The sequence below is a fragment of the Chiloscyllium plagiosum genome, chromosome 32 (genome assembly GCF_004010195.1).
Source record: "Chiloscyllium plagiosum isolate BGI_BamShark_2017 chromosome 32, ASM401019v2, whole genome shotgun sequence".
NCBI classification, from domain to species: domain Eukaryota; kingdom Metazoa; phylum Chordata; class Chondrichthyes; order Orectolobiformes; family Hemiscylliidae; genus Chiloscyllium; species Chiloscyllium plagiosum.
In genome coordinates, this window is record NC_057741.1 from 8,680,893 (window position 1) to 8,704,981 (window position 24,089).

General features: G+C 40.5%; 1 protein-coding gene across 1 annotated transcript in view; it reads left to right on the top strand.

Moving 5' to 3' along the window:
- LOC122539345 (protocadherin Fat 4) overlaps positions 1-23,448 on the top strand; it is a 375,046-nt gene extending 351,598 nt beyond the window's left edge. The window contains exons 14-18 of the mRNA XM_043674087.1: positions 2,010-2,189; positions 3,113-3,237; positions 5,109-5,326; positions 7,975-8,236; positions 20,541-23,448. Coding sequence (XP_043530022.1) covers positions 2,010-2,189; positions 3,113-3,237; positions 5,109-5,326; positions 7,975-8,236; positions 20,541-22,432 — 2,677 coding nt within the window. The 3' untranslated portion in view covers positions 22,433-23,448. The remainder of the gene's footprint in view (positions 1-2,009; positions 2,190-3,112; positions 3,238-5,108; positions 5,327-7,974; positions 8,237-20,540) is intronic.
- The last annotated feature ends 641 nt before the right edge of the window (positions 23,449-24,089 follow it).

Sequence of the window (24,089 nt, forward strand, 5' to 3'; positions counted from 1 at the left end):
TTTTCCCTGGGATGGGGGAGTCCAGAACTAGAGGGCATAGCTTAAGGTGAGAGACAAAAGATTTACAAGAGACCTAAGGGGCAACTTTTTCACGCAGAGGGTGGTGCGTGCATGGAATGAGCTGCCAGAGGAAGTGGTGGAGGCTGGTACAATTACAACATTTAAAAGGTATCTGGATGGGTATATGAATAGGAAGGGTTTGAAAGGATATAGGCCAAATGCTGGCAAATGGGACTAGATTAATTTAAGATATCTGATCAACATGGTGAGTTGCAAGGAAGGGTCTGTTTCTGTGCAGTGCATCTCTACGACTTTGTGACTCGAATTGGACTTTTTCCTGGCATCATTCTACTGAAAATATTTTACTGCTGTACTTTTCTGGAACTGCAAGCTGATATTGGTGAGATGAGGGCAACAGGACATCGGAAATCTTAATGAGCAGTGGGACCAATAGTTCATCTCCTTCATGAGATTTGAAGATTAAGAAACTGGAACTTACAGAGCAAGAATGTGAAGAGTGGGTGAATTAAATTTAAGTCAAGAAGAGAAGGAGAAATATAGAGACTAAAAGGAGAGAAAGGAAAAGTAAGAAATATATTTTCAAATGTTAATTTGTTAAGCATTTCTACATGCAGGAAAGGGATTGACAAATAAATACTTGCTTTTCTCGGCCAAAGAAGTTGACTGGTACGATATTAACAATTATTAGGTCTTGCATATCATCAGCCATGACTTCCTGTGAAAAGTTTAATGGGCAACAAGTTCCTAAAAATGATCAGAGACCTGTGGTTGAGATCTTGCTTTCACATAGCAAACAGAATGGGGCAAGCCGAACATTCAGTTCTGGTGATTCTTTGCTTTGGATGCATCCCCTGAATTTGCTCATTATTTTGTGTCTTACTAATGGGTGCAACGTTAAAATATCAGTACTTTCACAGCAACAGTTGCTTTGAACTATTGTCATCGAGGCAGAGTTTGATTTGCTGGCCAAAGTTATTAGTTATATTTCACTGAGTATTTAGAAATTACAGGAAACTATTTGTATGTGCTTTATTTTCAGTTCAAGTTAGAATATCACACACAAGTACCAGTATGGTATTGGGAACTAAAATTCAGTGCATGGACATTTAAGGGTGCTGCAATTCCACAACTGAAATAGCTTAAAGAAGAAATAGTGGGGTTTTTTTTGCTTATTTTGCAGAATTTGATGGATAACAATGAGATACAATGTAGTCATTTGATTGAATACTCTAATTATAATGCCTATGAGAATGCATGCCATTAAAGTTTGTATTAGTATGTAGTTATCTGGAAATTCCTTGAATTCTCCCAATCTCTCACTAAAATTCTTAACCCCTAATATGTTATGATTGATATTGCCTTAATGCTTCCCTAAGCTTACTTGTCTTATCTAATCTAATTTTTTTCCATGAAGCTTTTGTATGTAAATTGTTAGAACCTTGAATTTAGGCTAACATTTGAACATCACGCAATGTTCAAATGATATCCATCAATCACCAACAAAATGAAAAGTAGCAGGCAAGAAGAAACAACATTTTTAGCGCAAACTGAGTTTAAAATGTTTAAGCTGTTTTCATCAGAAGCCAATTAAATCAAATCGCAAGTAATATTAAACAAATATACATTCAGTATCCCTTATGGGCTTATTTAACATCAGTCTGCACATATTTCATATTGTTGACTGTCCTGGTCAACTTGAATGTTGGTATCTAAAGGCCTATGCCAAAATGGAAGCTTTAGGAATAGTTTTTCTCATCATTTGTTATGATACTTTCAGGTTGTGGCTTTCACGGGAAATTGCGGGAAAAAGAAAGGGTTTTTTTCTCTCCCTAAAGACCGGAGAGGAATACACCATAAATGCTGAAGAAACCAAGGTGTTACAGCGTATCTTAGTAAATGCATTCAGACATTTCTGTTAGTTTTCAGATGTACCTTGTGCTTTTCCTTTGTGCATGTGTAACTTGTCTCTTCACCAATTGGTGTTACAGGACCTTAGAAGTGCAACCCAACAGACTAACAGTGGGAGGAATCAGATCCATAGAACCAATTCTTCAAAGGAAAGGACAAGTGGTCACCCATGACTTTGTTGGATGTGTTATGGAATTTGCTGTTAATGGTCGTCCATTGGAACCCAGTCAAGCTTTGGCAAGCCATGGAATTCTGGACAGGTCAGGCAATTGAGAATTTCTTTTAAATGTTCTTTCAAATCAAGTACACTGTGTAAAATGTCTCCTGTGTTCCTATGATGTTCTGCTTTTACTGTTTTAACAACAGCATTAATAGGTTTATATTTCTGTTAAAATAGCAGCAAAGAATGCTATGCTATTGTGTTATGGTCTTTCCCATTAACACCTTCACTAGTAATTGATAGGCTTGTTAATTGTCAATTCGTGAATTTTTTTAAAATTTGAATTTAAATTTGACTTTTCTCATTAAAGTTGGTTTTACATGGAAGATTACAGTTTGTGCTATGTTCTGGTGTCTTTCTTTTAATGAGTACAATTGAAAAATTGAAGTTTAAATGCTGAACAATAGGTGTAGGGATAGTGAAAATAGCAAACTTTAATTCTTATCCTTTTTATCTTTTACCATTCTGGCATTTTAATCCATGTTTCTCACCCTTCTTAAACAAATCTGCCATCAATAATATAAATCATTTTTATAGTCAATGGTGAGAATGTAAGTTTGGTTGGCAAGGTTTCTAATACTTAAAGGGGGAGCACAATAAAGCTTTTAATCCAGTTGTATCTACAGTAAACATTCACATATTCTTTTTTAATTGATATATTTATCTAGACTTTGATGCTGTATGAGTTTTCCAGTTGTTAAGAGGTTTCAGCTCTGTGTCATTCTATTAGAGAAACATAAAGGAATTGAGTAAATGTGTTCATCTACTTCTCACATCACCAACCTGTTCCATGCTGCTGTCGCTAGAATGGCAAGAGGTTTCATAGGGAGGAAAGAGTTTTATTTGAAATGTATTGGGAAAATTTCAGTCATCTAAGGCAATGGTCTGTATAAAATTAATTTGAAGCGTGTTTAACTTTGTTGTTTGCTAGATTAATTTACATGAAATGTTATTTTGTTTCAGGTGTGTCCGAGTAGAAGGTGTTTGCCTAAATAATCCCTGCCAACATGACAGCTCGTGTGTGGATTACTGGTCATGGCAGCAATGTAACTGCAAGCATGGATTTACAGGGAAATATTGTGAAAAATGTAAGGTTTAAAGTTTTAAAAAAATTACAGATCCACAACGTGCAATGTTCTAATAATTTATCTCATAAAACATGAAAAATAGTGTTCAGGGAGAAAAAGGATAAAATTCCTAAATTAGAGCAGAGGACATTCCAACTGCAAGACGCTTTTGCTGAGAGCGCAAGATTTTTTTAATATTGTGAAGGGTAAAATTAACTCTCTTTTCATAAAACACGATGCCCGCTACTGTGATCTGGAGTGCTGGTCTGAATGAGAAATGAAGAAGTTATTCAGTGATGTAAAACAATATGTCATCACAAACATCAATGTAACTCCTAATATGTTATCAACCCATATTGATAGATAGAGCCTCAGTTCTGTTACATAAGGAACTGGCGGTCAATCAAGCTGGTCTCAATATCCCAAGAGGCTAGAATATCCCAAGACACAGTGTCTCACTGTGAACTGACAAGTTTATTATCACATGCCTTACATTCAGCTGAACCAAAGAATCGGTACGAATTGACCCAGTAATGCAAAACATTTGAAAATATATGATAGACCACTGTGAGGCCCCACTGTTTCTACTAACTTCATTGGATCGCAATAATGTACTGAAATATTTCATCACCATTGTATATTTTTGTTGAGGGGTTCTAGATCACTCAAAATGAAACCTTCTATTCAGATTCAACAAATAAATGCTGACTGGGTATAATGTAGGAGTCCTTGCAAGAATTATGATCAGGTAAAGTTATTAAGAATAACACTAGTTTACACTCTCATATTCATCATACCAAAAGGAATTTGCTTTTCATTATTTACTTTCTATGCCAGCAATTCAGTCCTGTCATAGTGTAGTGCATCAAGCTGAAAGTGAAGACAAGCAGCCTATTAAGGGGTTCACTAATAAACAATACTGGCTGTCCCTGCAGCATTCTGTTTAATGTTGGCTCTAAGGTTGACAGATAATGAGGTGATTGACATCCAAACAGATGAGTTGAACTTTCAGCTCTAAAACAGGTAGTTGAGCTGCTCATAGCAGTACTAGTACTATTTCCCATTTTGTAGCACCTTTGTTTTTCACTGCCAAGTATTTAATTCCTTTTTAATGTCAATTTTGAGTCAGATTTAATAGCCATTCGCAGTAATGTGTTCCTTAGTTTGGAAACTCTTTGCATAAGCTCTTTATGCAAATGCTTTGCATGTGAACCAGGATAGCTGAGTTGATAGAGCATCAGACTTTTAATCTGAGAGTCCAGAGGTGTAGCCTTTTGGGACAGCATGGTGGCTCAGTGGTTAATACTGTTGCTTTGCAGCACCAGGGACATGAGTTTGATTCTAACCTCGGGTGACTGTCTGGGATTCCTCCCACAGTCGAAAGGTGTGCAGGTTAGGTGGATTGACCATGCTAAATTGCCCTGTAATCAGGGTCCTGGGATGTGCAGGTTAGGTGAGTTTGGTGTGTTAAATGCAGGGATAAGGGTGTGGATCTGGGTGGGATGCTCTTCCAAGGGTCAGTGTGGACTCAATGGGCTTGCTCTCATACCGTCAGGATTATATGAACTATTTTCTTTTAAATGTCTCTTTTGCACTTTTGTAAGTTTATTCCTGTGACCAACTTCATGTTGCCAATTCATTAACTACTAGTAAAGACCTGTCACTATTTATCATTTCAAAGCCTGGAATATCTCTGTTGGCTGCCTCTTTAACTTTCTCTTTACTGCTGAAACTAAAGAAATATTCGCTGTTGCACTGTTGGTTTGGTATATTTAGACAGAATTAACAATGGCATACTCTTGACAATTAACTTACAGTAATTTGAACTTTGAAAGCTCTTTCCAAATATTTCAAAGTCGATGTTCATTGTGGCAAAAATATTATTCTTCTAGTGATCAACGTGGACACTGCATTGTCACTGGATGGTAGAGGACGCCTGGACTATACAATAAATCAAAATCAGAAACGAGACTATTTAGTAAAGCAGGGTATGAAAGGACAGCCTCCAGATCCTGAGAGTGCAAGCAGCCTGGACATAAAGTTCAGAACAAGAAGCAAAAATGGCATTTTAATTCATGTCCAGGAAAACAGCAATTATACTACTGTGAAGGTAAGATTAAAGCTAGTTTCAGATGATTTGATTAGACTGCATGCACTGCTATGGTTTTAATCATTGTTCCCATCACCCATGTCCTTTCTTCATAAAGTATTGGTCACACTGCTGGGAGGTTTTAACTAGTGCTAGGCATTGTGCCAAAAACATCCCTCATCTTAACTCTTGCCAACCACTTCCAGGGTAGATGATTGACTCCCCAGTCTCCAGCTCCATAAACCAAAATTTCATGCGATGTGATCAGGAATGAGAAAACAATGTATTTTATGTTTAACATCTATATTCTAGCTAAGCACCATAAACAAACATAACAAACAAAAATTGGGTGTGGTGCTTTCAACAAAAATAATGTTTAGTTGTTAGATATTGAGTAAGTGATTCATTTAACACAGATTAGATTAGATTACCGACAGTGTGGAAACAGGCCCTTCGGCCCAACAAATCCACACCAACCCGCCGAAGCGCAACCCACCCATACACTTACCCCTTCACCTAACCCAACCCCTTTGATGGGCGGCACGGTGGCACAGTGGTTAGCACTGCTGCCTCACAGCGCCAGAGACCCGCCCGCCTCAGGCGACTGACTGTGTGGAGTGTGCACGTTCTCCCCGTGTCTGCGTGGGTTTCCTCCGGGTGCTCCGGTTTCCTCCCACCATCCAAAGATGTGCAGGGTCAGGTGAATTGGCCATACTAAATTGCCTGTAGTGTTAGGTAAGGGGTAAATGTAGGGGTATGGGTGGGTTTCGCTTCGGCGGGTCGGTGTGGACTTGTGAGGCCGAAGGGTCTGTTTCCACACTGTAATCTAATCTAATCTAAAAAAAATCTAATCTAATCTAACACTACGGGCAATTTAGCATGGCCAATTCACCTGACCTGCACATCTTTGGACTGTGGGAGGAAACCAGAGCACCCCGAGGAAACCCATGCAGACACGGGGAGAACGTGCAAACTCCACACAGTCAGTCGCCTGAGGTGGGAATTGAACCCGGGTCTCTGGTGCTGTGAGGCAGCAGTGCTAACAACTGTGCCACCGTGCTACTCCAAATTAAGATGCCACCTTAATTCAGGGGGTTTCAGCAAAGACGGGTGAATGTTAAAATTCTGAATAAAGTCAGAAAGTGCTGGGAATATACAGGTCAATCAACAGCTGAGAAAGTAGAAAGACAGATTTATGCCTCAGTGGAAATCTGATGAAGGAATATGTATTTTCAACTTTCCTTTTTCTGGAATGGTCTTTTCCAGATATATGTTCAGTAGTAACCTTTAGAATACTTTCTTGACCTTTGCAGTTTTCAAATACTTCACACATACAGCTGAGGATCCTGGGATTGTATTCATTGGAGTTTAGAAGATTAAGGGGAGATCTAATAGAAACTTACAAGATAATACATGGCTTGGAGAGGGTGGACGCTAGTAAATTGTTTCCGTTAGGCGAGGACACTAGGACCTGTGGACACAGCCTTAAAATTAGAGGGGGTCAATTCAGAACAGAAATGCGGAGACATTTCTTCAACCAGAGAGTGGTGGGCCTGTGGAATTCATTGCCGCAGAGTGCAGTGGAGGCCAGGACACTAAATGTCTTCAAGGCAGAGATTGATAAATTCTTGATGTCACAAGGAATTAAGGGCTACGGGGAGAATGCGGGTAAGTGGAGTTGAAATGCCCATCAGCCATGATTGAATGGCGGAGTGGACTCGATGGGCCGAATGGCCTTACTTCCACTCCTATGTCTTATGGTCTTATCTAATTCCCTTATTGTTGAAGCATTGACCCTAGCATAGTGGATATTGCACAGAGCTCCAGTTACTAATAGTCGAATCAATTACCTTTTATCGGGTATCGGGTTACTTGTAACAATTGTTCTTCTAAAACAAAATAATACAACAGTATAAAGCTTAGAATTAAATAAAATTGTTAATCCTTGAATGAAAAGAATAAAAGTGTCATTGTTGTTTTTGTCCATAAATCTTTCTGAATAAGACAGTTTCATTTTTCAGTGGCAAAGTTCACATTATATGTAATGTACTGCATAGAGTAACTCAAGAAGTCAAATGGCCCATCGGATATATGTAAATGATACAACCAGCCACTCAGAGAGGGTTATTAATGAGGACAGGCTGGTGTACAAAAGCAACCTGATATTAGAAAATTTAGGGAGGTTGCATACCATCACTTTATGTCAGGCAAAAACAAATGATGAAATTTGACATATTTGTTTTTCAGTGGAGTGTTCTGACCCAACACTACTGAAAAAACTGCATGTCATAAGCCATATGAAGACTTCTACATAGTTGCCGTAGCATTTTGACTTTCACAGGCATTCAGGGTTTTTAAAATTGAAAATGGCATAAATCCAAATGGTCAAAGCATTTATTTGCTTTTGAAGAATTTAACTGTATTTCATACTGCAGTTGTACAATACATATGGTTCTAATAGTACAGATATTTATTGTATTATGGGAGAATGTTTTAAGAGGATTTGCAATGTGAACAATGATTTCAATGTCAAATTAGCTTGTGAATCTGATATCCTAATGAGCATCAAAGTTATCATTTAAATTCTGTTTTGAGTCTGCCTCTGCCATCACTTCTTTTAATTGAAACAAACTAACAGTGAGGTTGTGTTTTTCATCTTTTCCCTCCAGGTGAAAAATGGGAAAGTACATTATACCTCTGATGCTGGAGTTGGTGGAAAAGTTGAGAGGAATATTCCTGAAATTTCTGTTTCGGATGGCCAGTGGCATACTGTTGTGATTCAGAAAAATGGATCCATTACCACCTTTTCAGTTGATAGGATGTATACGAGAGAAATACTTCATATCACCCAGGATTTTGGAGGATTGAATGTCCTCACGGTTTCCCTTGGAGGCGTACCTCCGGGACTGAATTACCAAAGCACTGAACCAGGTGAGGGGTTGCCCACATGAGTTATTGATCTACGCACAAGAGATGGATGTTCCACACATCCTTTTTTCATACATCAAAAACTCATACCAAGGATGAAAAGATGTGACATTATAGAATTATGCTTGGGTACTTAAGAAGATTAGGGTCTCCTTAAGCGAACCTTTCGCCTTAGAAAATGAATGCCAGGCTGTCGGAGAATACTTTGTACATCATTTGAGTTTTAGTCAAATGGATGTTTCTCATTCCTGACTATCATATTGCAGTGTTGATATTTGTTGTTTAGTTTGTTATATTTGCCTTCATTACAACACTTTAAAATTGCCTATCATATTTGGATCTTTTGAGCTCAAGAAGGTGTTATAAAATGCTATTTTTGAATCCTTAATTGTCAGAAGAGGCGTGATGTATTGGAACTATTATCACCAAACCAGAGAAGGTCGAGATGAGATTTTATAGATGCCAAAAAAACCGTTTTGACAGAATGAAGGACACCTTCCTGTCATCGCCCAACCAATGTCAAGAGTTGATTTAATTTTAAATCGTTACTAAGAGATGAAAGAGTGATTAAGATAAATATCTTTATCCAGATGGTTTATGTAATCGGGATTGTTGAGATAAAGATCATTTAAAAACAGATGTGAAGATGTTTAGGACAGGAATACCACAAGATTGAATTAAGCCAGACAAAAATTTAGGCAAAGGTGGGTACTGCAGATGCTGGAGATTAGAGTCACGATTAGAGAGGTGCTGGAAAAGCACAGCAGGTCAGGCAGCATCCGAGGAGCAGGAACATTGACGTTTCAGGCAAAAGCCCTTCATCAGGAATGAGGCTGGGAGCCTTGGGGGTGGATAGATAAATGGGATGGGTATGTAGCTGTGGGGAAGGTAGCTGTCTGGAGGAAGTGGGAGGATTCAAAGGAGAAATTGTTGAAGTTCAGCCAAACAAACGAGTGTATCAGTGGAAGCTACCTTGCCCCCAGCCCTACCCACCCCCCTCCCATTTATCTCCCCACCCATGAGCCCCCCACCCTCATTCCTGTTGAAGGGTTTTTGCCCGAAACATCGATTTTCCTGCTCCTCGGATGCTGCCTGACCTGCTATGCCTTTCCAGCACCACTCTAGTCTTGACTCCAGTCAAAAATCTGATTACAAAAGGTGGATTGAAAGGTCAGGTGTACAGAAGAGTAGAGTTGAAGAAATGGAGGTCGAGATTGCAGTTATTGGCAGGAAGGAAACCATAAAATATTCAGAGATGAGGTTAAGAATGTTTAGCTTGAAGAATTGGTTTCCAATCACCCAAAAGCAGGTTAATAAAGACAAGGATGTAAGTGAACAGAACCTGGGGCAGTGTATCTTGAAGGAAGTAGATTTCTGGATGTGCTTAATGATGGCAGCAGTGTGGATAACAGGAGGGCTGTGGAATAGTAGTTAGTGCTATAGATGTGGGGATTTCACACAGTGCACAGCTAAAACAGACCAGGAATTAAAGCAGGGCCCAATTCCAGTAACTGCCAGCATCTGCCAAAATGATTTATTTTCTAAAAGTGATGACCAATTAATAAATTAACACCGTAAGATGTAGGAGCAGAAGTAGTCAATTCAGCTCCCGAGCCTGCTCTGCCAAATGACTGATCTGACAACCGGCAGCTCCACTTTCCTGCCTTTTCCCCATAACCCTTGGTTCCCTTCCTGATCAAAAATCTGTCCACCTGACCTTTGAATACACTTAGCCAGTTATCCCTGACATCCCTCTGTTCTAAAGAATCCTGGAGGCTCACTGCCCTCAGAGAGAAAAGAACCTTCTCATCTCTGTCTTAAATGGTTGACCCCTTATTTTGAGATTACACCATCAAGTCCGAGACTCTCCCACAAGGGGAAACAGTCTCTCTTTATCTACACTGTCAAGTCCCTTAGAAATCTTATATTCTTCAATAAGGTTGCATCTCAATCTTCTGAATTCCAATGAATACAGGCCCATCTTACTCAACCTCTCTATAAGACAGTCCCTCCATATCAGTATTAGCCTAGGGAACTGCCTCTAACACCAGTATATCTTTCATTAGATAAGGGGGCCAAAACTGTTCACAGAATTCTAGTTGTGGCCTACCCAGTGCCTTGTATTATTTTTAGCAAAACCTCCCTACATTTGTCATTAGTTCCCTTTGAAATAAAGTCCCGCATTCCATTTGCCATCTGTATTACCTGTTGAACGTGGTGGCTAGCTTTTTCTTATTTATGCACAAGCACTCCCAAATCTCGCTGTTCTGTAGCTTTCTGCGGTCTTTCTCCATTTAAATAATATTCAGCTCCTCTATTCTTCCTGCCGATGTGTACACCCTCACAGTTTTCAAATGCCAAGCTTTTTGCCCACACATTTAATAGACATGCACAAGCAAATTATATGGAAAATGCAAACTTCTCAGGACTAATGCTCAGCAGCACTGATTATCAGAATAGCGGTTGCATCCTTGACATTTAGACCTGCTAAGGAAATGGTATTCAAACTAAAACATTGCTTTGCTTACTGTATGTTGTGGAGATGCCGGTGTTGTCTGGGGTGGACAGTTAAAAATCACACAATGCCAGGTTATCGTCCAACTGGTTTATTTGCAAGTAAATAAACCAAAAGGAGCAATGCTCCAAAAGCTTGTACTTCCAAATAAACCTGTTGGTTTACAACCTGGTATCTTGTGATTTTTAACTTTGTGAAGTTTAGTCAGTTGTTTTCCAGTTCACTGGATAATGTTGGAGATCAAAAAATAAGTTCACCGATGAGCAAACAAGACCACTGTCCAGCAGGAGCTGTAGCCATTTTCTTTGTCTCATTCATAAATACCGGAGGACACCTGCCACTAATATGAAGGATGGAGTTCTTTCAGCCCACAAGCAGCATGGGCAATGATGATAAATTTCAGAAAATTTGGTGAAAATGGAAAAATCTGATTCTTGACAATGAGAAAACAAATTGCAATTTTCCCCTTATCAGTCAAAGGGGGAGTTCTGAACCTTAATAATAAGCAGCAACTACCTTATTTCTGTACATTTGCATGTCATGATTAGCTAATCCCACCTCTTCTACTTGCAACTAATGATTCTCCCATACACTGCCAAGAACAATTTGAGTGCCAATTCCTAAGACTGAAGCCAGAGCTATTACCTGCTGGATGCAGCCTGCTGTTTGCTTCTCTGGGCCTCCAACTTAGGATTCATTCATCATCATCACATTGCACACTGTACGGACAACGGTCACCACCAACCGTCATCCACAGAAATCATCATTGGCAAAACACCAACCTTACCATCATCATACTTGATATTGGGCTAATTCATAATACAGTTCGGCACTTCAGCAATGCCTCACATGACAGTGCTTTTGGCAAGTCACACTGCACACAGGATTGCACACTCATCTCATACTTCTATACAAGAAGAAGCAATTGTTGCTATTTGGGATCCATCTCAATCTTGGGAGTGAGAGTCCATCCAAGATCCTAACAGATACCCTGCATCAATTTAATGCTAGGAGCAGAGGTATTTTCATTGAGGTGAGATTTGTGCCTCATTCTTGGGAGGAAACCCTATCTTAGAGAATTGCCAGCCAATTGAATCTTTTGGAGCTCTGTAGTCTGAGCAGAGCCACCTGGGAGTTATGGTCACTGCTAGGACGACGGACAGTCATAGAAACATACCCTTTGGTCCAACTCATCAGCTTCAACCAGATAATCTAAACCCCAGTCCCATTTGCCAACATTTGGCTCATATCCCGCTAAACCCTTCCTATTCATATACCCATGAAGATGCCTTTTAAATGTTGTAATTGTACTTGCCTCCACCACCTTCTCTGGCAGCTTGTTCCATACATGCGCCACTCTCTACATTAAAAAAAAATTGCCCCTTAGATCCTTTTTAAATCTTTCTCCTCTCAACTTAAACCTATGCCCTCTAATTTTGGACTCCCCCCATCCTTGGGAAAAGACCATGTCTATTTACCCTATCTATGCCCTTCATGATTTTATAAACCTCTGTGAGGTCAGCCCCTCAGCCTTTGATACTCCAGGGAAAATAGCCCCAGTCTATTCAGCCTCTCCCTGCAGCTCAAACCCTCCAACTCCATCAACAACCTTTTATGAAGCCTGTCAAGTTTAACAACACCTTTCCTACAGCAGGGAGACCGGAACTGAATGCACTACTCCAAATGTGGCCTTACCAATTACCTATACAGTCCTTCTAAGGAGTTATGTCTAAGGTCAGGGATCCCAGGTGTTTGGAAGTGTCATGTTCAAGAGATCAGAAAGCTGATTGAAAGTGAGGGAGAGGCATGCCTCAGGTAGGTAGCAAGATCCTTCAAATGTCACTTTGTCTGGTACCAGCCTGTGCAATTCAAGCTGTCAGGCTGCCCACATTCTGTAGGCCTCCCCCTAGCATGATTAATACACCAGCTTTGGGAAGTGCCTTTGGGCCATTAATTGTTAACTTATGGGCCTCAACAGGACAAATGGGCCACCCAACCCTCCTGGCCCCCTCCCATAAAACTCCACACAGGTTCAGAGTGGGCCGTTATGTGGCAGGAAGGCCCCCCGTTGTATCAGCCCCACCACCCCTGCCTTTAAACCCACCAGCAAGGGAGCATAATAATTCAGCTTATTGTATAAGTAAGAGTTGTTTTACAAAGTGTAAGCTGCATCTTTTTAATGAATGTTGTGTGCAATGGAACGTACTGTTTTTCCCAATCAACTAACAGGTATATTGCATTAGAGGTCATGTAGCTCGGTCTCCCATTTACTTAAAAAAAAAGCAGAAACACCATACTGTCAGACCCTTGCATTCATGTTAAATTCATCATTAAGATATATTTACAAGAGTAAATGCACAAAGTCTGAAGGCAACTTTATATTGAAAGCACAGTGCCTGACTTACCTGATGGATGTTATATGGAAGATGACTCATACGGAGGCCCTCTTAGAACCCTGACTGAGTTGAGGCATTACAAAGCAGTGAACTGAAAACCAGAAAAGGGCCATAAATTATACCAGTTAACCTTTATATAATATAATGGCAGGGTTTATATCGTCTGTTTACTGTTGACACCTGCTGGTCGTTTAAATCACATCTTGTTCAATTCTGGCACATCTGTTAATATTTTTAAACAATATACAACCTGAACTCCTTTTAGAACAAAGTTTCCTTGATGGTTCAGCCATTTAGTATCTGATGTATTCATCTGTATTCTTGCATGATGTAATGCTTGCCAACAATTGAAACCATTCCTATGTCTGACTGGTGGAAGCTGGAGATTGTATACATGATTTTCCTCGTCAGTGGATTTAGCACACTAACAGTTCTTCATGCCTGCTTCCGGGAATTCCAGACATTATTTGCATCTTCTGTAAGCAGTGTGCCTTGTGAGTCATTGATAAGGTGCTGCAGTTGAAGGGGGGCCATTTTGTTTCTATAATATCATTCAAAGCAATAGGCTGGGGTCTTCACAAATTTAACAGGGACTAAATTGAACACCCCTCAAAAATGTGTGCTATAAGACAATATGCATTAATCCAACTTATTGCCTCAGATGCAGACAGCTTGCCAACTTTGTGTTCCCTCATGATTTTTATGCACGGGTACGTGCAGCCAATGCTAAAGGTACTGTTAACTGACTGCAAGCATCACCAATGGAGCCAATTCATGAGAAGCCAATATACTAAGCCTGCCACTAGGGAAGTTCAGACTACTTCCACTAAGATTGCTCATGTCCAAAGTCATTTGCAGGATGTTACAGCAGTCCATTCATCTGTTCTTGGGAATTCTGAGACATTGCGCCCTATGGTCACCATTCTCCCACCCCTACCCTAGGTATTGGCAACTAATCTGGTGCATGAGCCTGCCACCTTCTCTCAGGCTTCCTGAGGGGCTCCATGCAGGAGGGTGTTTCATTGGCTTTTGTGTGGAATTGTGGTTGGGTTGATTTGTAAGTTTAGTTTTGAATGTTTATTCGGTGTTGTCATGATTAATAACAAGGGAAGATAAGGTTGGGAATGTATTTACAGGTATCTCAGTCACATGAAGTGATCACAGACAGACTGAAAACAGCTCTACTTTTCTCTTCTGCATTTCAAACTAGTCACAGTAGAGTTGGTGGCAAGCCCTGGGCAGACTGGCTCCAATTATAACCTGTGCTTTATTGAGTCCTGCCGGGCTGCTCCAAGCAGTCAAAACATAGTTTCAGCACCTGAGTGATCAACGCTATCTGGAAGTATGATTTTCATTGTATGCATGCTTCCAGCCTCTGTATGGGTTGTACACCAGTGCCATGAGCAAACAATAGCCCTTACAAACAGTTCACAGTGTCATTTGCACATGACAAAGTGAACTGCTGCTGTGTAAAGGCATTGTGACTACTGCCATGAAACCATGCATTGGCTTGTAAGATACACTGCATATGGTCACACAGCACACATATTGGACTCACTTTGGTAAAAGTACATCTCAAGAGTTAATATATGCAATCATTGGCATCCAAAACCAAAAGGAAGTGTGCAATCATTGCAGTGTAATGTTCTCATTCTGCCTGCTTCTTAAAGGCAAGTAAGAATGTAATGTGTTCAGCACTCTTGGAATACAGAGTCTCAGTGACCTCCCTTATGTAATAGTGGGTGGCACATTGGGAGATATTGCAGGCATCACCTGCCTCATCTGATAAGGAGCCAGGCTACACACACATTCACAGCCATGGTTCCCTTCTAAACACAATGCCATCCTCACCCTGTTCTGAGATTATAGTTATAGCTGCAGCAGTTGACAAATTTCACTGCAGGCCACCTCAGTGATGCACAGAGTTTTGACACACTATGCCTTGCTGAGACTCATGGAGAAAAAGCAGGATGGTTATGGCCTCTGCTTGAGACTCTTCTCTCCATCCTGGTGCTCCCTCATCTTGTAATTTGTCCTGCTCTGCATGCTCTACATTGAGTTTCCAAGACATGGTGTAATCCATGTCTACGGCTGCATCCATGTCTAGGAGTACACAGTTTGTACAGAAATTGTTGGGACAGCTCAAAGTTCTGAAGAAGGATCATTGGGCCTGAAGTGTTAACTCTGTTTTCTTTCCACAGCCCTAGTGAGGTTTCCCAACAATTTCTGTTTTTGTTTCTTATTTCCAGCTTCCGCTGTTCTTTGGTTTTTTTGGTTTGCACAGAATCCTTGAAGTCAGGACAAAGTTGTTCAGCATATGCCAAACAACTTCCAGTGAATGTTATCAACTTTGAAGATCTGACAAAACCAGAAAACACTTCCACAGTTGCAGCAACTGCCAGTAGAAGTCAATCAGCAAGTGACCTAAAAGGATTTGATGCTCCCTTAACATTGCAGGGAGTGTCCTTCCTGCTACTGAAGGTCCATTCAACTGTGCATGTTTAAGTGATAATAGTAGATGGAGCACTGAACTCCGAAACCACAGCACTGGTTTTGAATTAATGTCTATTTTGCAAACTTGCACTGGGCACTCCCAGCACATGTGTTAATGCTCTCACCAGTATAACATCTGGCATGCCTTGCAGCAGAATTGTCTGCACACTGCAAGTACCATTTTTTGAACGAAATCGTCACTCTTGGCACTGAGAAACCAAGTAATTCAGTGGAAATATCAGTGTCTGTACTGCACCAAAGAATGACCCAAATATTGGGATTCAAGGGAAAGAGTATCATTATTGGCATGAACTGGGGTGAGCTTCAGATATTGAGTGCTATCTCTAGCATTCCCCACACACCCATTTAATACTATTGTTCACAGAACCTTGCAGCTCTAGGAAAGTATCAGGAGACAATGGACTATAATGATTGTGTTTCCGAGCAAGTATCCTTCACACCCCTCACTTTCCTGAAAGTATTCCTTCAGTTCCAGCTGAACGCAAAGGAAAAGTAACGCAACCTGTGTCTAATCCTATCCTATTCCAATATGTAGGTCGTATTCTATTTGATCGGATGCAGTGCCATCAAACTGTTTTCTTAAAGGGAAATGGCCCACAACCAGAAAGAAATAATGCTGCCTCGATTTCTTCCTGCTGCTATACATTAGTCGTGGGGAAGAGCTCAATATCAGCAAGCAACTGAGCTCACTTTGCTGCCAAAAGGGAACCGTAATGGCAAGACTCATTTGGCAGGGGGTTCAAATCTTAATCAGCCCAAGGTCTCCTTTATGAGCTGTATCCACATCTGTCTTACAGCTGGCAATACTGAGTGACTGTTTCATAAGCAAAGCACAGCCTTCTCATCGCTGAAGAGTCAGAGTGAAGGAACTCTTCTTGCATCTGGAGGTGGGGAACTGTGAGTAATGGCAGAAGCGAGAGGCTGTGAAGCCTGTCACCCACTGGCCATTCTCCTGAACCTACCTCCTGTTCCACCTTGAAGCAGGGGAGGTCCAGTTAAGGTTCTTACACTTTCAATACATTGAAGGAATTTGCAAAGCGTTAATGCGATGATAAAATGTATCAAGTAACCTTTTGGTAGAAAAGGGAATTGCAAAAGATGTTTTTTAAAACCTGAAAAATAAATAAAAATCAATGTGGTGAACATGAAGAGTTCCATTTAGGTTGATACAGGTTCCTTATGGCTTCACTGCATGGAAGATAGGAGCACCTCCTTCCCATACCACACTTTTCTGCTGTTGGACAGGAGGAAGTGCAGCGTTAGGATAATTCCAGGCTTTGCAAACCCATCCCAGGGTATAAACTCCATTCTGGGAGGTTCAGAGTTTGACTTGGGGCTGGTGGTGGTTGTGCAGCACAAAGATTACAGCAATACTCCTCAAGTATGTGTCAGCAGACACAGTGAAATAGCCAGTCTTTTTTCATTTTGCAGGCAGTTTTCCATTCAAATATTTAAGGCGCAGGAGATTGAAGTGGTTTGATAGCTTTCTGGATAGTTTTCTTGATTGTTCTTTTGCAGCTTGACTATTCGAATGATCCTATGCACCTCTCACACATTCACCAACTCACTACACTTAACCCAGATGCTTGCATCCTCCCAGATAGTATGCTGCATTTTGAGGCATTCAGTAGAAGTCAGCTTCCATCTTATTCAGAATTGAATAATTGAAGAACTTTGAGGGTAATTTTGGTATGGCAGAATTCTACAGAATAGCAAATTGGCAGACTATTTTGCATTTCTCCTGCTTTTGCAACTACATAACTACAGAGGTGTAAATATCTACTTAATATAATTTTTCTTTCTCCAAATTTCTCCCAACACTAAAGCTCTCCACTCAGCACCTATGGAACAGCTTGCTGGTGAAACTGATAATATTAACATGCTCTGTCAGCACCAAAGCTGCTGGTCTGTTCACCAAACTATTTCCCCTATTTCTCTCATATTTCCAGACACATTTCTCTGAGAAATAGTGATGAGGCACTGGATACTAGCCTCCAGTCACATAAGCAACTTTCTATCACCATCCACTGTCTCCAATTTTGGATCCATCTTGCCAAATTAGCCTGGATTCCATGTGTTTTTATCTTCTGTATCAGTCACCCCTGTGGGACTTTGTCAAATATTTTGCTGAAATCCTGTATAAACTACTCTAATTACACTACCTCAACTGCACCTCTTTTGATCAAATTTGTTCAGCATGGCCTTCCTTTGACAAAGCCATGTTGACAATCCCTGATCAAAACTTGCCTCTCCAGGTAGAGATTAATTCTCTCCAATAGTTTTCCAACCATTGATGTGAGACTCACATATGGATTATAGCGGCTTACCTTTACCTTCCTAAATCCCTGGTTTCTCTTTAACAAATGTGGGCCACGGCCTCTGACTTATCACCCTCCCCTTTCAGGATGTCATGCAGACATTCAGTGACATCCCGGACTGTGGTCCCAGTAGGTCAATATGCCTTCCTGGAGTCACATCTGTGGCTGTAGGAAAGCCAGTCTGCACCCTTCGCTATAGAGAGTCACCTATCACTACTTCCTTTGGACTCCTGCTCCTCCACACTTGTTGAGTTGGGCCACCCATAACGCTGTGTTCCCCAGTGGGACCTTCACTCTCATCAATTTCCAACGCAGAAAAATGGTTATCGAATAGGGTGCCCTCTGCGGTTTTCCTCTCTTCCTGCCTCACCCCTTTTCTCTGCCTGGTGGTCACCCATTCCATCTCTGACTGCAACTCGTTAACCTGTAGAGTGAGCTAAATCAGAAAATGTGCTATTCACGTGGCCTTCAGCCTCACCATTATACCTCTGCACCTTCAGCCAATACTCAAGTTCCAAGGTGTTTGAGCTGGTGGCATTTCCTACAGGTATAGTCACCCAGATTGCCAGAAGCATGCAATAATTCCCACACGCTGCTGACAGTACAACACACTGACTTAGGCTCTCCTGTCAGTATCAATTAAATTTAAAGAACCTTACATTTGGGATTACTGGGAAAAAGTTAAATTATTACCATGATTACCCAAATGCAAAATGCTCAAATAACTGTAAAGACAGTGTAAATCACAATAGAATGCTATAAGATAGTATTGAGTGGTTGAAAAAACAATAAAGATAGAAAAGAGAAATACCTACCCATCACATACTCGAAATGTCGCACTGGCATGTTGACTCAATGTTGCAGGACTGTAGTGGCTTATATCCAAGTTCCTTTCCCTGTAATGAAGCAAGAGCCTATTTCTACAGGGCAAGGTGAGTGGAAGGACAAATGGAAATGCAAACAAACAAACAGCTTCCACCACTCCCCTAAATTCCCGTTGATCAAACTGCAGCTACTTTTATTCAAGGTGAGGCTGCATTCATTTGCATGAGGTGGAGATGTGAAGTGTTACTTTTCAGCCCATGATGACTAAATCTCCCACTGAAAAAAAAAGAAAGAGGAGACTGCAGTCTAGAAATCTAGAAGCTCAAATAGAAAATGCTAAGATCAACAAATAATAGGTTGATCAGTATTTGAAAAGAGAAACAAATTTTTTGAGAGTTTAACAGCCATAAACCGGTAGTGGGGTTGGCAAGTATGTAGGTTGGATATACCAGTAGGTCTTTTTCTTTCCTTCATAAGATGTTATAAAGGCGAGTCATGAAAATTGCTGAATAATTTACACAGAGAATCTCAGTGGAGCAATGAAAGATATCAGAAAGCCAAAAGGAAGTGAAAATGGCGCCAAAATGAAGTAGAAATTGGAGGGGGGCATGCAGACTGGGAAATGGGGATAACAGTCAAGTTGTCAAAGTCAGTGTTTGTGCCTGAGGGTTGCAGGTTTCCAAAACACACTGGCTTTCAGGAAACCCTTTTTATTCAGTGAGTGATACCCTCTGTTGTCTTTCTTCTATTAAAATGCGCTTTGATCATTCTTGTCGACGTACAAATTACTTTGTTATAAATAAATGAAATACTTCATTCACTAAAACTTTAATGTATTAATAATTTCCATAGCAGCTATTGTATTTTATTGGCATTGTTCCAACAGCTGTTTTTATTTTAAAATGCAACATTTCTTTGTCTTATTGCATGAGCTTACATGGTATATGTTACCAGATATTTAATTTTATTTAATGGTTCTTTTCTCTTTGGGACTATAGTGTAGCCACTGGATTAGGCCTCTGGGAGGTGATTAGGCACTGAATATAATATTAATGTGCTATTTGCAGCATTAACTGTTACATGTAAATATGTTGGTTATCACAAATATGAATCAGACACTCTGTAACTAGATAATGACTGGGTTTTAGCTTGTAGTGCTCTTGGTATGTTGGGCACATTAAAACCGTGTTAGTACTGATCAATATGCAAACTGCATTCAGAGCTCTCATATCAGTTGACTTCTGTCTGAATGTTTAATTTAGGGGCTCAGGAATTTCTACAGGAATTGATGGCTGTCAAACCTGAGCTTTGAGTAATAAAGAAAAATCTCATGATCTCAGGCTAATTGCGATCTTGGTCACGGTCAATGTTAAGCATCTTTCAATGGTGGTTGGTTCTGTGTAATCTAAAAGGACTAGTAGCAAAATGAGGCAAAACCCTCCCCATCCCAGTAGTAAAATGGGAATTAAATAACTCTCAATGTGAATATTTGCAGAGGCACAGCTCCCCATAGCTTTGTCGTCAGTGAAGCCCTCTTCCTATCATAGATATCTGGTGTAAATGAGTTGCTCTTTTAGTACAGAAAACCTATTGCACAACTATTGTAAAGCTCAGTGTCAACAAAACAGGAAATCTAAGAGTGGCAATATTTTTTAGCAACAGAAAAACACAAATATGTTTGTACAAAATTGACTTGGAAAGTTTTGATGACAGATTGTTTTTTTTCTTATTGTTTCCAGATTTTGATGGCTGTATTTCTTACGTGACATACAATGGAGAAACACTGCCCTTCACTGGGCAGCACAAGGATGTTACAATATTGAAAAGTGATCCTTCTGTTAAATCAGGATGTAGAGGTCCTAACGTGTGTGCAAGTGACCCATGCTCAGGGGGACTGATGTGTGTGAACCAATGGTATGCATATGATTGTGTCCCACCCGGAGAATGTGCTTCCAGTCCTTGTCAGAATGGAGGGAGCTGCGAACCGCTTCCACAATCTGGATTTACCTGCACATGCCCTGAACTCTATACCGGTGAAACATGCAAGACAGTGGTGGCGTGTGTCGGTGTTCAGTGTCCCTCAGGAACTATTTGCAGAGCTGGAGTGGATAAAGGCTACACCTGCAGTGCTAAACCGCAAACGGAGGAGCTTTCTTTGCCACTCTGGGCTGTCCCTGCGATAGTTGGCAGCTGTGCCACGTTCCTTGCTCTCGTCGTCCTTGGTCTGATTGTGTTTAACCAGTGTCGAGGCAAAAAGGCAAAAGTTCAAAAGGACGGGAAGTCAAATAAGAAGAAAGAGAAAAAGAAGAAAGGTAGTGAGAATGAAGGCTTCGATGATCCAGATCATCTCCCTCCATATGATGAGGAGCTGACTGTGAGAAAGCAGCCTGAAGGAGTTCCAAAACCTGATATAATTGAAAGGGAAAATCCCTACTTGATCTTCGATGAGACAGACATCCCACACACGACAGATACATTGCCAAGTGGGCAGCCCTGTATAGGCCCTGAAACAGAACTTGAGCATTATGACATTGAAAATGCCAGCAGCATTGCCCCTTCAGATGCAGACATTATCCAACACTATAAGCATTTCCGTAGTCATACCCCTAAATTTTCCATCCAAAGACACAGTCCACTGGGGTTTGCCCGACAATCTCCCCTCCCACTAGGAGCGAGCAGTTTAAGCTATCAACCTTCCTACAGTCAGGGATTGAGAACAGCCACACTGAGTCACAACACATGCCAAAATCCTAACCCGATGTCTCGGCATAGCCCTGCACCATTCTCAAAGCCAGGAACTTTCTACCGTAATAGCCCAGCAAGAGACTTGCACCTAGCAAGAAGGGAAGGAAGCCCTAATGATATACATTCAGATGTTTGCCAGCCTGGTATTTTTAATTATGCTTCACGACTAGGAAGGAGGAGCAAAAGCCCCCAGACCATGACCAGCCATAGTCATGGTTCAAGGCCCGGCAGCCGCCTAAAACAGCCTATTGAGCAGATTCCTCTGGAGACCACACCTCCTGTAGGATTGTCCATTGAGGAGGTTGAAAGACTCAATACCCCTCGCCCTAGAAACCCAAGTATCTGTAGCGCAGATCATGGACGGTCATCCTCAGATGATGACTGTAGAAGACCTCTTTCCAGAATGAGAAACCCAGCTGATGGTACGCCTGCCCCAGAATCATCTTCAGACAGTGACTCCCACGAGTCCTTCACCTGCTCTGAGTTTGAGTACGACAGGGACAAGCCTGCAGTTTACACTTCACGAGTGCCAAAATTGTCTCAAGTCAATGAATCTGACGCAGATGATGAAGACAATTATGGTGGCAAACTGAAGCCACGGAGATATCATGGTCGTAGGGCAGAAGGAAATTCTACAGTCCTACAGGCAAGTCATGAAGACTATAAGACACAACCCAAGCTTGGACCACATGGAGCTGCGGCAGGAGCATTTAATTGGGACAGTCTATTAAATTGGGGTCCTGGGTTTGGGAATTATGTGGATGTTTTCAAAGATCTTGCATCACTTCCAGAAAATGTATCAACAGAGGCAAAAGAAGAAGCATTAAACACTGTTGCACAAAGTGCAGCTACATCTAATGATGCAGAAGCAGAAGAATATGTATAGATATAATTTATATAGACTGTTAACTTTAATACATTAATAGCTGCAATTCACTGTCAGTGAGAAGCTGTGTACTGGAACCCTTTCAAAACCATGTCCTGCTCTCATCAACCTTTGCCAGAAGCTGTAGCTCATAATTTTCTGCTGATGAAGAATTTTGTTCTGAGATGAATATTGTCTTTCAGGGTTCCACTGCATTTACAGCACATGAAGAACAATTGCATTAAAAGCACAGAAGGATCACAGTGATGTTTGTGTTCCGCAGTTGCGGAATATTTTTCCTGACTTTTTCTTTTCAGAACTGAAAACATATGTGTTTGATCTATTTGAGCACAGTGTGTTTATTATTCAGCCACTGGCACTAAAACAGCACACAAGTTGGCTAGCAATTGAAATAGTTGTGCCAATGTTGGGAGAGTGTTTCAGAACTGCCTTGGTATAGATTTCTCTCTCCCTCCCCTCACCTTCCGCTATACATTAGTCTGTCTTCTCAGTGGGTGCAGTTTATTCTGTCATAAAGTAAATGGATCAGCACCCAGTAGAACTATGTGAACTGTTCAGTCTAGCATTGGAGAAAGATTCATTTTGTTATTTTAGCGTTAGGAAACCTTGTTCTCACTTGCTTAAAAAGCAGTGTTCCCCTCCATTGTTTGATATGGGGCCAATATGAGGGAAAACTTCAAAAAATATCTGGCCTAGTTTGGCATAGAGCTAACCTTCAAAATTCTGGTGCAAACTTTAAATTCTTTTCTGTGTCCTATTTTCAGGCATCTTACTTTTATACCATTTTAGTACCCTGTAACGTTTTTTTAAAAAGACAGCTCTGTTTGTTACTGATGATATTTTCTTATGAAGTTTAAAGAAAAATGGTTCATGTTTCTTACTTTCAGGGAAGGTAAGATTGAGTACATTTTGCATTTGTTACTTATGTAACACCAGTTTTTTCATTTTTGATATAAGTGTAACATACTGTATCCTTTGTACACATAAATGCCAAATATAGAAATAAACTATTTATTTTAAAAAAGTTATTATTCTTTTATAAGATTAGTTTGCTTTTAGTAAAATGATATTTTGATTTTTAAACACTCTTCTAATGTAATATTTGCCTGAGCTAAATGAAATCTGGAGACCTCATTTATCATATTGCTCATTCACTTTGAGCTTGACTCCTGCAACGATTGAAACTGTGCTCAATGTACGTAACCTAAAGGGAATCAATTTGGCTAATCTCACTTTCTAGACTAAACTGCACTGAATTTGACACTAATTGTCCCTAGGCAAGGACTGTCAATCAGAGGATTCTCAAGAGTGACTAATTAGGAAATGCAAGGATCATATTAGAGCAATAAGGATGGGCAGGGCATAGTGTTGAATCAGAAGGTGCTATAATTTGCACCTAACCTGTGCTTTATCCCACCCACGATGGTTTATCCTGACATTGGTTGAAGTAGGGAAATATAGTTAGATTTTCTGATGCAGCATAAAAGTTCACAAATAATCAATTTACACTTCATGATATATCTTTATTACATGCCATCGCAGGATTTATTTTTCACTGGCCTCAAAGCCAGGCAGAAATAGCTGTGTAACTCAGCCAGTTCAAACTGGTACCTGTGTAACCATGTAAGACTATCAGGTAGATTCTGGATAGCATATA